This window comes from Micropterus salmoides, unplaced genomic scaffold, assembly GCF_014851395.1.
Source record: "Micropterus salmoides isolate LMB-PRFRI ecotype aquatic unplaced genomic scaffold, ASM1485139v1 Ms_hic_scaffold_15, whole genome shotgun sequence".
NCBI classification, from domain to species: Eukaryota; Metazoa; Chordata; class Actinopteri; order Centrarchiformes; family Centrarchidae; genus Micropterus; species Micropterus salmoides.
The window spans coordinates 27356474-27371947 of NW_024040596.1; the positions used below are offsets into that span (position 1 = coordinate 27356474).

General features: G+C 41.1%; 1 protein-coding gene across 1 annotated transcript in view; it reads right to left on the reverse strand.

Annotated features, from left to right (window-relative positions):
• kcnh3 (potassium voltage-gated channel, subfamily H (eag-related), member 3) overlaps window positions 1-12595 on the reverse strand; it is a 141508-nt gene extending 128913 nt beyond the window's left edge. The window contains exon 1 of the mRNA XM_038721357.1: window positions 12018-12595. Within this exon, the coding sequence (XP_038577285.1) occupies window positions 12018-12093 (76 nt within the window). The 5' untranslated portion in view covers window positions 12094-12595. The remainder of the gene's footprint in view (window positions 1-12017) is intronic.
• Window positions 12596-15474: the final 2879 nt, after the last annotated feature.

The window sequence follows — 15474 nt, forward strand, 5'->3', positions numbered from 1 at the left end:
TTGCTGAAATGATTCAGTCTGCACCAAAGTGGTTGCCCAACACATGCTGCAAGCATGCTGTAAAATATTTCAAATAAAGACTCCTCTCTCATTAGTGTAGCTTGTCCAAGTATGTTTTCAAGTGCTACAGCTAGTAATAGGCATACCTGATTAATGTATTTGAACAAAAGCTCACATTTGAAGAAAAGGTATAGGAAAACACAGACTTTTTTTCATTTGTCCAAGTGTAACTACCTGGATTTGGTCCATCACATGAGTAGCTGAACCTCGCTGAAGACGAAGCAGTTAATTTGTTTCATTTGGTTACCTGTTTACAGCATCATGGATCATCTTGTGGTCAACTTTGTTGCGTCTGCCCCAACCAGTCTGTGGCTTGAACAATAAATTCATGTTGCAGATTTGATGACTTAGCCACTAGTACCAGTGATTTAGCTGACCAGGAAACATTGTATTAATGATATAAGCCTTACATGAGACTTCTGTTTTCTCTCTTTAATGAAGTGCATTAAAGAGATGATGATGTGTGATGTGATCTACAGTACAGTAGGCGTTCCTCTGATCACCTCTGATCCTCTCAGACATTTTTTTCTCAGTTCACAGACCTCATGTCTTTACGTCCTTGTTCATGCATAATTTATATCTTTGACAGAATGATATCCTATGGCTATACAGGGCTGTGTATCCATATGTGTACTGTACTGTATGTTTGCCTTTTTTTAAACCAAGAGACAGAAGGATGCCCTTGAGAACATCATGCTCCATCTGGTAACTTCAGAGTACTGTATATCCCACAGCATCTCACTTCTGTACAATTTTTCACTCTTACGGCGGTGATCAGACATTAACTTCGTCATGCTGCAGTGAAATGATAACATGAAGGCCAACTCACCAAAGCTAAACAAGATGACATTGACACTGATTTGTAAGGAGATTTTTTTCCCCCCAGTATTCCTGAAGTCATAAGTGGTCTCTGTACAATGTCTGTTGGGTGTCTGTGTCATATCAAAGAATGAATGCTATTTCACGCTGATTAACAGCGTCACAGGATGCAGTAAGTGTATTCTTATTTTGTCCTAATGAGGTGGAATCAATTGCAAACGCCTTCTGATCTGCAAAGGTTGGTGGTGCAGTGACTCACACATCACTCTGTGTTTGACATCTAGTTCATAGCAGCCAGCTGTATCTGCTCCCCCGTTTAGTATTGCCACTTTCACTCAAAGGTTCACCAAATATGACTGTATATAAAGTTGTAAATCAAGTAATTACAGTATGGATTGGAGCCAGGGATTAAGGCTACATGGCTTGGTGTGTGTACCACAGAATGGAAGATCTGGAGGGATTTGTCAATGATTAAATGCAGAGCTCACAGTTTGCCATTAGGTTTAGTACTTTGCCTAGCTAGAGGTAGGAATAAAACTTTATAAGGTTATGTATAGATGTGATGTAGCTTTCATATGTGGCTATGCTTTTAAAAATAAGATGTAGGGAGGTAAGATTTATACTACATGGCCAACTGTATGCAGCTCATTTCAGAATCATGGGCATTTAAATGCTGCTATAACAGCCAGATTTTGGGACATGGCTGCAGAGATTTGCTCCCATTGAACCAAAAGAGCATTGATAAGGTCGGGCACTGATGTTTGACAATAATGTCTGGCTCGCAGTCAGTGTACCAGTTAATGTAAAAGGTTGTGGTTGAGGTCGGGGCTCTTTGCAGACCAGTCCAGTTCTTCCACACCAAACTGGATGGAGTTGGCTTTGCGCACAAGTGCACTGTCATGGTGAAAAAGGAATGGACCTTCCCCCAACTTTGTTTAGTTTGAAAAACACAAAGAAAAAATTCTATGTTGTAAAGATTTCCCTCAGTTCATAGTTTTCAGTCATGTGACATGTGCGGTGACCTGGAGGGCAAAACAACGGACCAACATAGCGGCTCACATAGAGACCCCCCCGTAGAGACGCCGCAAAAGCAGTCAGATTTTATTTTTCTCACTTTTCAACTTACGAAAAAGAAAGATATGAACACAAACTGCAAGTGTTGGGCATCTGATCCATATAACGTTACAGCATCCGCTGCTGCATTACCATTAAAAACCGCCAGGTCTCTGCCGCCGCTTGACTGCGGTAATGTTTACTTTTACCTTCTGGGGAATCCCTCACCTAACACAGCTCAGGCTTCTCTCCTTAATTAGTAAATCCGAAAGCACAAAAACCATCCAGCATTTTGGCAATGCAAAAAGTAACAAAGTAAAGTAACAGTGTATTACTTGCATATTGGTTGGCAGGCAATGGAAATTAACGTCTTTTTGCCCTCCAAGGGAGCGTTTTCATTGGAGTATGACGTCACGTGAAAACTATGAATTGGAGCAAAGGGGCACAGGCCAAAGCATGAAAAACTGCCCCAGACCATGTACTGTTACTATATGGAGATATGTATATGTAACATATCATATCAAATAATAACTTATTTCTTATCTTTTCCACTCAGCTGACAGTTTGGTAATACTTCTAATATAAAGAAGTCGCAATTATTTGTAATAACCTACTTGACTTAATCCAACAAAATAAATAAATGTATGCTTCTAGAAATACTACAGGATTTCAAATATTTAGCTGCCTTTCAGGATAACTGCAAACTGCAAAGGATACAAAACATATTTATTTATTAATGTATTTGTTTCATTTGTGATTTAGGCAGTTAAGAACTAGTACACGTAATTGAGCAACCGCTGAAATCTGGCTGAACAAGGCAATATTAAAAAAAACAGCTTTTAGGAAATTTTCTAGGAAACATTTTGAAGACAATCTAATAGATGCTCTATCTGCCCTTTCCATAATGCCGTGGTAAGTCCAGGGTCTAATAAAGCCGGAGCTCAGACTCATCTGCTTCCAATTGGAACATATTACTTCAGAGCAGTCTAATGTTCCCCCTGTCGCTTTGGCTTCATCACCTTCATTTACTGCACATACAGTCCCGGGTGCAGTCTTTCTCATCCATACACTTGTGTCTTTTGCTACCCTCATTTCTTACGCACGCGGTGACATCCTCATTGACCACCTGGTTCGGTGACTATTTCTAGCTCTGTCTGCTTCTCTGCCTGTCTGCGCTTTCTACCCGTCTTACTCTCTTCCTGTTTCCCTCAGCCGATCTGTCATTTCACCTGGCCACAGTGCATTCTCCACCTCACTTCAACTGAAAAATTGCTGCAATTAAACTAACAGTGAAGTAACAAGCATGGTGGTCTAAAATAAGCAACTGTGCACAAAATGGAACGATTCAGTGTAGAGAAAAGATGACAAAATTCAACTTGACATTTTGACACCCGTTTCCTCTGGCTCACTTCAGAGCCTCTAGCACTGCCTGGATACTTAGCCCTATTATAAGATCTTTTGATTGGCAGCAGAAATATTATTTAGAATCATGGTACTGTTAGTGCCCTGCGATGGACTGGCGACCTGTCCAGGGTGTACCCCGCCTTTCGCCCAATGCCAGCTGGGATAGGCTCCAGCCCCCCGCGACCCTGTATGCAGGATAAGCGGTTGACGATGGATACATTCGTAATAACCACGAGAGACTTGAGACTTGACTTGGACTCTAGCTCAAAGACTTCTGAGCATCTCTGGTAGGTAACTTTAGAGATTGAGGGAAATCTTCATATAAATACATAGTACTGATTTCTTATGTTGTGTCAGACACCACCAGACACCAATACACAAGCACAGTGTCCTGGGCTAAAATCATCAACAATTTTCAAAGCAATCGTTAAGAAGACCTTCCATAAAGGACAGGACACTGCAGTCAGTAGCACGTACAGCTGGTTTTGAGTTGACAGAATTTAAAACTGATGCTTGCTTTAGTAACGCCATCAAGAGAGCTGTCCATATATTTCACATCTTTTGCATATCTTTACACAAGAGAAAGAAAGCAAACCAGTAAAACAATAGACTTCAGATGTCACCTAGTCATGGTCTTAGCCTCAGTCTCAACTGATTAACTAGCAGGTGGGTGGTGAAAGCATCCATATTGATTATCTTAACAGACAGCCACTGTAAATAATATATGACTGTTTGAGTAGCTATTGACTGCAACTCACCCACTGCCCTCATAGGTGCAGTCTTCTGCAGTCAGAAATACTATATAGTCTGTATTTGTATAGCATTGCGACCACTCAAAGCACTTTTACACTACATCTGCAAGCCTAAGTGCTCAAACAGAAAATAACATTCATTCATATTCATACACTGGCTGAACAGCCAGGGGCAATTCGGGGGAGCTGTGGATTGAACCGCCACATTCCAATTAACGGCAAACCCGCTCTACCTCCTGAGCCACAGCCGCCGCTGTGTGTGACTGAGAAAGAGTAGATGCATGTGTATTTTGCTGTGTTTGTAACCCAAAGAAACAACCTCTGTAGTCCTTTGGTTTCAAGCTCCACCAGGAGCCTTTCGGTGTCTGAGTACTGGAAATTTTCCCCCTGTTACGGACCTAATTCAGTGAGCAAAGCAGAGTTCTTTAATCGTTGATTATCAGCTTCATGATCGGACTGCAAGCGCAGCACAAGAGCAAAAAAGAGACTGTTAAATTCAGACATAATGAAATGAGCTTGCCTTATCGAGAGCTCTCTTGATTATAAATGTGCGTGCATAATTGATGGTGTTATTAATTCTCCACTCCAATCACAGTCCACATGACTAATAGACCAGACCTAAAAACTTTGTGAGATACTGGTATTATACAGGCATGTGCCATGCATGTCTCAAGTGGATTCCTGCAGGTGACAAATGCGTGTCCGAGAGTGTATTGCATAAATTGCAAACCAGCAGTAGAAATGAGGGGACGAGGAGCACGTGCAACCATGTCAGAGGTGACTGCAGAGAAGAAAGAGGAAGCAGAACATCGAGTATTACTTATTACAGGGTGACTGAGCCTGCTGTGAAACTCCCTGCCTGAGGATCTGAAGAAGGCAAAGTCACTGTCCTCTTTTATAACCTCGCCTCAAAACTTGTTTTGTCTTACAGCCATCTCTGATTGTAATTAGTTGTAATTATCATGTCAGTTTGGCTTCTCAGAATCTGAATCTTATCTATTCATAATCTTATGTTACTTAGTGTTTTTTATTTAGTGTAAAGTAGTTTGTAACACTATTTTGAAAACTACAATATGAATAAAAATAATATTAGCAGTGTTATTTAGAATCCATTTCAGCTTTAACCCTGATCTGTCCATCCTTCTCCTTCTTCTCTGCCTTCAGTCTTCTTCACATGTTGCATTTGATTATATCTTCCAATACCTTATACACACCACACCCCTTCATTGCTTCCTGCCTTCCTTTCTCCCACCCCACCCATTACCCGCCCTTTCCTATTATTTCTCTCTTCTTCCCCCCAACTCATCCTCCCATCTCTCTCTCTCCCACTCAGTGTCTCAATCTCCCTTATTTGCCCTCGATGTGGACTTACTGTAGAAACACAACTGCATAAGATAGTATTAGCTGTAGTAATTCACTCTTTTAATGGGAAAATGTATTTTGTGTTGTGATTTGACCACTGTAAGGATAATCATTAGTGCTGTCAGTGGAACTGTGTTGACGTATGTGGCCACATGTGGCTGCAGTTAGACATCACATCACATTCACTGTACTCACCCGAGCAGTTTTTCACTCACTCATACAGCAATATAAAGGATTATCTGTGTAACTCAGACCTACAGTATAACCACGATCTGTGTGGTCATTCCAAATGATCAGTAGTTATTTAACATAGGCTCAAAAAATACAGGCATTCTACAACTTTAAAATGCTATATGTATTATTGCAAAACATTCAGAAACAGACCGTTTCCATTTCAAATGTGACTGCAGTGAACATGAAGTAGTCTCTCACAGAGAGCAATGACTCCACTGATTCTGATACAGTGAGCAGCTGTTAATATTCCATTGATGATCTATAGGACTTTTTTTTTTCAATGAGCTTTATTTCAATTAGTATTGTGCTGGCATTATGGATATGCCTGATTCATATAGTCGGTAAAGCAGCTCCACATCACAGATTAAAATCTGTGCTCTCTTAATGCTTTTTTTCTCTTCTTAAAATTTACTTTGTCTATCTTTGGTCGGTGCACCACTCAGGTCCAGGCTGAAACATATGGACAACTACTGGATGGATTGCTATGACATTTTGTATGGACATTCATGGTCCCCAGAGGATGAATTCTAACGACTTTGGTCATTCCCTGACTTTTCCCCCAGTGCCACCATGAGGTTGACATTTTCAGATTTATGTGAAATGTCTCGACAACTATTGAATGGATTGCAACAGCTTCACATTTACTGGATGGATCGACACAGAATTTTGTAGACATTCACAGTTCCCAGACAATGAATCCTACAGATTTTGGTGATATTCTAATATTCTTTAGAGCCATCATCTTGTTAAAATTTCATTTTAAAATACTGGTTTATGAAACAAACAAAACTGACAACATTCCCATTAGGGTTGCATCAATCAAATTTTTGTCTACCAGTACAGACTGATACCTCCACTCAGGGCATCTGCCAATACCAAGTACCAATTCAATTCTATTACTCTCCATTTTCCCAAAATCTGTGTCACTTTGTATTTTTATGTACCATGAGGACCTAACACACCCCACTGTGATCAAATGAATATAACTGAGAGTGGAAACCCTCAATAGTATGATGACGTTGACAAAGAAACTATATTTAATTTGGATCTGTCACATCATGGATTATACCTGATCCACTTAATAACTTCAGTATAAACACAGATACCGAGCTGTACTGTGGTTAGTGTTAATTAGCAAATGTTAGCATGGTAACACGCTAAACTAAGAAGGTGACCATGGTAAACGTTAATGTGTTAATACCCAGCACTGCTCATAGTGCACTGCATTTTGCTATACCACAGTTTGAACACACTAATGCACTTAAAATAGCAAGTGTAAGTATGGATGGACACAAATTGACACACGGCATCTTTTTATCTGGTGTGAAATATGATGGGTGTACCTTGCTAATACCATAAAGTCACAGAGCCAAGCCTAGCCATTGTTAGGCCTATCATTATATCTGTTCCTGCCTGACGAGAGGCCAGGAGGGGGTTTAAGCACAAAGCGCCACAGGGGAATCACACACCTGAGACATGGCAATGCTTCACCACTAATCTGTGCTGTCAAACATACACAGGCACAGGTGCACACAGATACACAAATACAGGCACGGGGAAGTGGTGACAGTTTTCTCATTTTCTCACATATGCACAAAATCAAGCGAATAACAAGAGAACAGACAACTAAGTAAAGACTGACAGTGAGAAACAGCAGCAAGGGATGAGGGCTGGAGAAGCGAGGGATGTGGGATAATTTGAGTTATCTCAGCTGTTAGACAGAGGCCTAATTTGATATACCTTACTTCTGGTGATTGGAGCAAATGGGCTTTGTGACAAGGTGGTGTGTGATACGAATGAGAAGATGAAGGTGAAAGATCTTTATTTTCTTTAACAGAAATGGTGCAATCCTCCAATCTCTACACTTGTAAGATATAATAAATTAAAAAAAATTGCAATAAATCCCTGACAATTGCGGAAACCTGGCAACATAAGAATTAAATTAATAAAGATATCAGTTTCCCAGCAGATTTAATTTTATTCTATTCTTAAAACAGAGTAGGTATAACATATTCACTGGGAAGAGACAGTCTGACACCAAACTAAGGGGTTCAAGGCAAGTCTTATATTTTACATGTGCTTTAGACAAAAGTAAAATGAGCGATGAATGAAACTTATTGTGGCATTAAGAATCATTTTTCTGGCTCTTCACCATATAGTCAAAACCCATTTTGGATTAAAAATGAAGCATGAGAGAAGGAGAGTGTGGTAGCAGGCTGGTGGCGGCTTATGCAGAGCGCTGGTCCAGACAAGTCCACGTGATGAGTAGGGCTCAGGCCCTAACCTGATTAGGACCAAGCCAAGACCCACTCAATTAATAGGACCAATTGACTCGTGTAGTCCCACACAGCTTCTGCCTTTTTCTAGGAAGTAGAGCAGCAAATGAACATTGACTCAACTGTGCATGAGGTTTAAGGAGAGTCTTCAGAGGACTCATTCTTTCCATGCTGTCGCTCCCCCAATTTTCTCACATTAACAAATTCAAAACAGGGATTTTAATGAGAGCTCTGCATGAATCCACTGATTGCAGAATGAAAAGAAATAAACATAAATTTACAAAGTGCTCAGTCATTTGCCAGATTTTTTTTTACAAGGTGTTTATGCATGTGTGTGTGTGTGTGTGTGTGTGTGTGTGTGTGTGTGTGTGTGTGTGTGTGTGTATATATCCATACATGTTCTTTTTCTCATGCTGTTCTGAGAGGTGTTGGCTACAACATTCGTCATGAGAAGGGGTCTATAAATAATAACTTTCTCCAAGTGTATGAATCAGAAGCTGTGATGTCTAACTGCAGCGTGATGCAGCACTTGGTATGTGTGTATGAATCTATGTGCGTGTGTGTTTGATATTGTATATTCATTACTGCACTAATGTGTGAAAGGTTTCAGGGCTGGACCGATTGAATACTAACTAACATGATTATCATTGATTCATTGTCAGTTATTCTTTTTCAATTAAGCGATTACTCATTTAGACTATAAAAATGTGAGTCAAAACCTAAGACAACGTCTTCACATTGAATTTTCTGTTTGACTGACAGCCTGAAAAAAAGGGATATTCAATTTACACAAGTTTTGCATTTGTGCTTGATAAATGACTTAAACAATTAATTGATTATTAAAATAGTGAGGTGATTCATTTTCTGTGTAACGACTAATTGATAAATTGAATAATCATTACATTCCAAGGGCAGGTACTAAGCTTATTAAGTGAATCGGGTATCTGCTATGACGTGATCCATCCGCATTAACGGGAAATAAAAGACCTTACAGGAGCATGTCAAATTCACTGTGCAGTCATTTTATTGATTTTGTCCTGCCTGTTGCCAAATAGGGTTGGATGTGCACACTTTCCACTTTCTTTACTTAGCTGCTTGAGAAAGTGCAAGTGCAGAAAGCAGTGCAGAAAGTGCTGTTACAGTCCGGTGGACATGAGTCACAGATGCACACATAGCTGTGAGTCTTTATGTGTGAGTCTCATCTGATGGTGGCATGTTTTGAAACCAGCCTTTTCTGCTTAGAAGGGTTTAGGGTTAAAATGTGGCCTTAGATCTGCTCAGGGCCTCACTACAGTACAACACAACACAAGTTTATCTTTATTCACAGATGTTGGTGAAAGTGGATCATATTTTATAGAGTTTCTAGTTTCTAGGACAGAGCTTTAAAGTAACCACTATCTCTAACATTAGCTGCCATGGGCTAGCCATGCAGCTTGCATCCCAACTATCTTAGCTGACTCTTCCCGGACTGGGAGCTCAAGCACCTGGGGGGTGTTGATGTTTACACCACTAGCACAGGAGCTTTGGACCGCCGGGAGGAGAGGGTTTTCAGGCCTAAGCTCTGAGCTCCCAGTCCAGGCAGAGTGAGCTGGCTACCTACAACATCCAATATTGTAACATCATATATGACAGAAAATAAGGAAAAGCATAATAGGTCCCCTTTGAGGGCATGCGACATTTCCAAATATAATGCCAACACTGCCAGATTCCACATTGAGCTTAACATGACCTCATGTGCATATAAATTGCAGCAAATTTAGGCAGCAAAACTAAATTAGGTTAAGGAAAAGATCATGGTAACTTAAAATAAGTCAGCACGGACTTGACGTCCTGTGTTTCAGTACAAGGTATATTTTGTGAAATGACACATCAATCAAAAATGCGTTATGATAACATGCAAATTGGCATGTTATTCACATGCCATTTGGTGATACCAGGCTGAGCACAAAGCAGCTAATAGTCATCATCAAGAGAAGAAGTGCTTTCAGGAAGGGCTCTGCCATTGTGGCTTTTTAAAGTAATCATGATTGCCATTTGATTCACATCACAACAAAAAGCCCTTTCCCAGAAATACATACACACACGGCAGTATTCACTGAGACACAAAGCTTTCATCACCTCCAGAGACAGACACATAACTGGCCTTCTCCTCCACCAAAGTGTCTGATTTAATGAGGAACTAATGCAACACCATTTAAGAACACATATCTGCTGCATGTTTTTCACAGCTAGACCATAATGGATTTATATTTTAGACAGCCAAAATTCCCCCTCCTCCCACAAGAACATACACACACACACACACACACTCCTATCCCACCATCCTGCACACAATCCAGCCCTCCCCACCCCCACAACCTCTCATTCCGACCCCCCACCCCCACCCTCCTCTGACGAGCAGAAAGGCGACAATGAATTCTTGAAATCCATGCGGTTAATTACAATGACTGCACATGTACTCTGCTGGAGATGTGTAATTATCAGCACCTCTGCAAATGAAAGCCTGTGTTTTAGCAACTCAAAGAAATAGTGAGACCACGTCTTTCCATGCTGAGGGCTAAACTACCCAACATGATCATTTCTACTGTTTGATTTGTTTGTGAGCATATGCGATTACTGTGTGTGGGAGACACGGGGTGAATGAATGTATGTGGGTTCATGTGCACTGAACATGCATGCAAGCATTTCCTCTGACTAATGCAGGCTACGTGATAACAGTATTTGAGACCTGAAGTATTTGTTGACTCTCAAAACAGTCAGAGACATGTGTGTGAAGATAAAGCACAATACAGCACAGAGAAGCTATTTCTTCCTTTTTGTCATCGCAGCAACACTAACAACTCACTTTGCCTTTCAAAGTAAGATCATTTAAATGCCCTGTAGACAAAAGTGGCAGCCACTATTACCACTGTGTTTTGTAGTTAGTATAGGAAAGGGAGGACTTGGAAAAACCTGGAGCGAGATCGGGATCTGCCTTGAAGCTACTTGCTTGCTGCATGGTCGAATAATCTTTCCCATCATGCTGTCACACATAACTGGTTTAGGGGAGACAGTGGCTCGACTCACTCGCAGACTCACACAAACTCCCATCTCCCTGAATATTCAAGCCAGAAGGAGAAACGAATGGCCCAAACGCAATATAAGCATCTCTCACCCGCCCACCCACTCAGCAGGGGGCCAAACACACACGGGCTGCTCATCGCATCTGTTCACAAGACACCCTCGCAAGGGGAAAAAAAAGGTCTGTACATCTTACTTCCCTGTCTCTGGCATCATTTCAACTGCTTTTGCTTAAATAGACTGAGAGTGTTAGAGATCAGAATAAAACAGGAGTTGTGTTGGCTCAGGTGAGGAGTACAAAAGTACTCAAAGTGTGAACTGCAACCTTTGTGGTTAGACTGGTTGGCTCAATGAGACAATACAGAGTGAAGCCTGGACATGTGTGCAAAAAAGACACAATGGTAATGGAACTGAAGGCAGTCTCAGTCATAAAACTACAACAATAGGCAACAATAACAATAGATACCACAGCTGGCCTTAAAAAAAGAAATACATCCCTTACATCAACTATTATCATGACAATACTTCCATCACTAGAATAGAAGACCAGAGTGTTTATTATGAATGTACAGCCTATCACAGTTTGCATTTGTAAAGCTTACTCCTCACTAATTGTTTCAATTGAGCTTTGTTTGTTGCCCATCATGAGAAAGCTTGGCTTTACCTCTTACAGGTGCACAATAAAATTTGGCCTTTTCAGGATGCTACTTTGTAAATCAACATATTGACCAGACAAGTCCTTTAATTTATTAGGCAGAGTGAAAATGAGAATATCTTTTAACCTTTTAAAGTTCCATCTCAGAGAAAATTATCCCTAAATGTATATAGGGACATATGGGCTTAGTATGTGATGTTTTATAAGGTAACTAGTTTCTATGTTGTTGGGCCTAGGCAATGTTTTCAGAAGAAGTAGTTTACATGAGGTAGACCATATGTAATTGTGTGTGTAGTGGGTAGACAGGGTCATCAGAAAGCTCTTGTTTGTTATGTTACTCACGGGTGCCATCGAAGCGTGTGGCGATGGTGTCCAAGAAGGTGTTTTGTGGGGCCAGCAGCCCTCTCATCACCGGCATCCTGCTCCGGGTAGACTGGGTCCTCCTGCCTCGGCGGCCCGGGGCAGCGCTTGACTCCTGCTCAGCTCCGAAACTTGGCAGGAAGCGAGAGGTCCCCGGTGCGCATCCCAGCCCCTGGAGAAGCGCACCGATCCGAGATACGCGCGGTGGCTCCACCTTGGCACCGCGGGGGTTGTGACCATAATCAACTCAGCAGAGAGCGAGTATTAACCGTGGGATGCACGTGTGCATCGTCCAACTAGGGGGGAAAAAACACACATTTAAAAACGCCAGTTTGTTGTTGCAAAGCAAGTGCGCTGGAGATAGAGGATGGATGGATAGACTGCAAATGTTTGGTGCTGATGGCGCGTGGAGTGAATCTTATCGCAGCAAGCTCCTCCTCAACTCTCTCTCTCTCTCTCTCTCTCTCTCTCTCATTGCTCGGTTTTCTTGCCACAACTGAGAGCAGATGTCACATGACGCCTTTCAGGTCTTGGCAAGCTGTGGTCCTGTTTCAGAGTGGAGGTGGGAGGCTGGGAGACAAAGAAGAAGAAGAAGAAAGAGATGCTGTCAGTGACCTTTCCCCTTGATGTGGACCGCTCTGTGCGAAATAAAAAACCAAAACCCGATTTTATGGGTCGAGAAAGTATTCACCCAAACAAAAACAAGCAATAAGATGCCATCAGCTGTATACAGTTCTATAATTATGCATGAAGCAAGACCAGTGTTTTTTGAAATGACGGCGAATACATAAAACAGAAAATTCCGTCTCTATTCAATTCAGTTTCTAAAGTTATAAGTGAACGTGGAGTTAACCATAAGACTACGTAATTTAATTTAAGATTTTATAGCAGGACCATGAAATATAAGAAACCTGCCTGCTTTTCGCCTCTCCTCAGGACCACATGGCCACCTGCAGTTGGAGACACAAAAAAGCCGTTCAGTCCACATTGCACAGAGATATTCTGCCACCTTCTGGTTAAGTGGCAATTTCAACGCCTCGTGTTCTTTTTTCACATGGTAAAGAAATTGGAGCCATAATGTAAAACTTTGTGCAGATATGAATAGCATCTTAAAATATAAGGTTATTGTCAATTCATCACATAAAAACGCAGAAATAAATATTTCAGGAATGCACATTCATTAGTCTTGAGAGGAAAATGTCACAATAATTCCATATGATAGATATTTCAATCCGTTACTGAGTGACCTCCGCTGGATACCCATGGTCTCCCGGATCAAATTCAAGAAACTAATGCTTGCAGACAAAGTGACTGGTCTGCACCCATCTACTTAAACTCCATAATACAAATTCACAATCCTTGTCGGGCCACTGCCTGGCTCTGCCATCCCTTCACACAAAGCAATCTCAGTCCCTGTTCTCATCTGTGACACCACGATGGTGGAACGAGCTACCACATGCCATCAGAGCAGGGTCGTCCCTCTCTAACTTCAAGAAGCTCTTGAAAACTCATTTCTTCCAAGAACACTTTCTCTTATAACACCTGTAACTCCTAACCTCTAACATACACTTCCTGTTCTCTTCTTCTTCTATTTTTTTAATAATACACCAACACCGAGAAACAATTCAGCAGCAGAAAAACAAATCCACGAGTGAAGGATAAGTTATTTCCTGTTGCGGGAATCCGATGGTCGAGACTGTAGGCAGGGTGCAAAATACGGGGGAGCTCGTGAAGACGGTACCTCATCGATCATGCCTAAATAGATTTCTATAGGCTATGTGTTTGTGCCTTAACGAATTACTTTCATGATTAGAGAGGCTGCTGTCAGTTCATCCTGATCGATCCTGTCGGGGGATTCAAATAATCAATGACTTTACGCTGCTATACCTCGTGCGTAAATGCACTTAGCGTCTTTCTTAATGGGGAGCCGATCCACAGCTGAGGATGTTAACTGAGGCTAAATGTTCCCAAAACTGTACCTTACTAAAAGAAGTACAACAATGTAGCCTCAGAGGAAGGCTGAGTTACCAACTACAGGGCAGAAGGGCCTGATTGTGAACTGTATTTAGTTTACATTGTGCTCGCTTAATACATAACTTGTATTTAATCAAATTACCACAACCTGGGGCCAGGTGGTATTACTCCAGCAAAGGAGTTTCTTTGGGTCTCTGGGTATGTAGTCTAATTCAGTTGTCATGTCTAGTCTGCTGTCTACAGGGAACGTGGAGGTGAATGGGTAGGCTACACAGGGCACAGAACGCATTGGGTAGAGGCTGGTAGTCTGATAATAAGACTCAATTGCCATCTACTCACAAGTGAATATGCATTTAAATCATTTTAACACTGACAACTGTGCAAAACTGGTCGCACCAACACAGCAATGTATAACAGGTTATCTGTGCTGGTAAAAACATGTTTTTAGATTTTAAGTTTAAAAAACACATTGGATATTTGATTTATTTTCAACTCAGGATGGCACTAAACATATTTATGTTCACATCAAAACAAAATGTGTCTTCTTCTTCTCAGACTGTATAGCACCCCTTCTATCTATTCCTTATCACTGTACCTATTAAGGTGAATTTCTTACAGGGATGGTTTCTTGGGCTCCAGCTCCAAAGGTTTTCTGAAAAGTACTAAATCTCTTAGGCTTTTAAAATAACTTCCCCCCCCTCTGTCTCCCTGACTGGACCGGTGTTGTGCACAACATGCCTGCCTGCAGTTAAAGTTAAAAACTCCCAGACATTGAATGATTTCTACGGCAAAGTACGGTTTAAAAACAACATAACATTGTTTATGTGGTTCATTGGTGATAAATAATTCGAAGTCTATATTTTCTGAAAGTTTAGAGTAATCAATATTTTATTAGATTCTGGTAGCATTGCCTTTGTACAATTCCACTGATATGCCAGGTTTCCTTGTTTAATCTCTCAGTATTTGGAGTAGTTTTTGATACGTTTCGAAGCATTTCACACAGATGAAGAGGTTTTTAAATGCTGCTGTCAATGGCCGAGCCGAAACACCATTTGATTCCTACATTACATTTATTCATTTAGCTGACGCTTTTATAGGGCTCAAGTGTCCTGCTCAGGGACACAATGGTGGATGTATCACAGTAGGGGATTGAACCCAGGCGCCATCACCACCCTATCACAGTTTGATTTCAAGGGTCCTGTTCTCAGTGTTGAGGGCTTGGCTAAATGCGTCATCTTATGTGGTTATTAAATGTAGCCAATGAAATTCACTCTGTCGAGCCAAACCGGCCAAATATATGTGCTGAGAACCAAATTTGAGCTTAACATGTCTGAAAAGGAACTTAATAATAATGCTAGATGCATGTCTGAAAACCTTTGTCTTCAAACACTGTTCCAGGCTCATATTTTGTTCTGTTTTGACTTGACATTGAGAATTTAATATATTGCCTATGATAAGCCTAGTC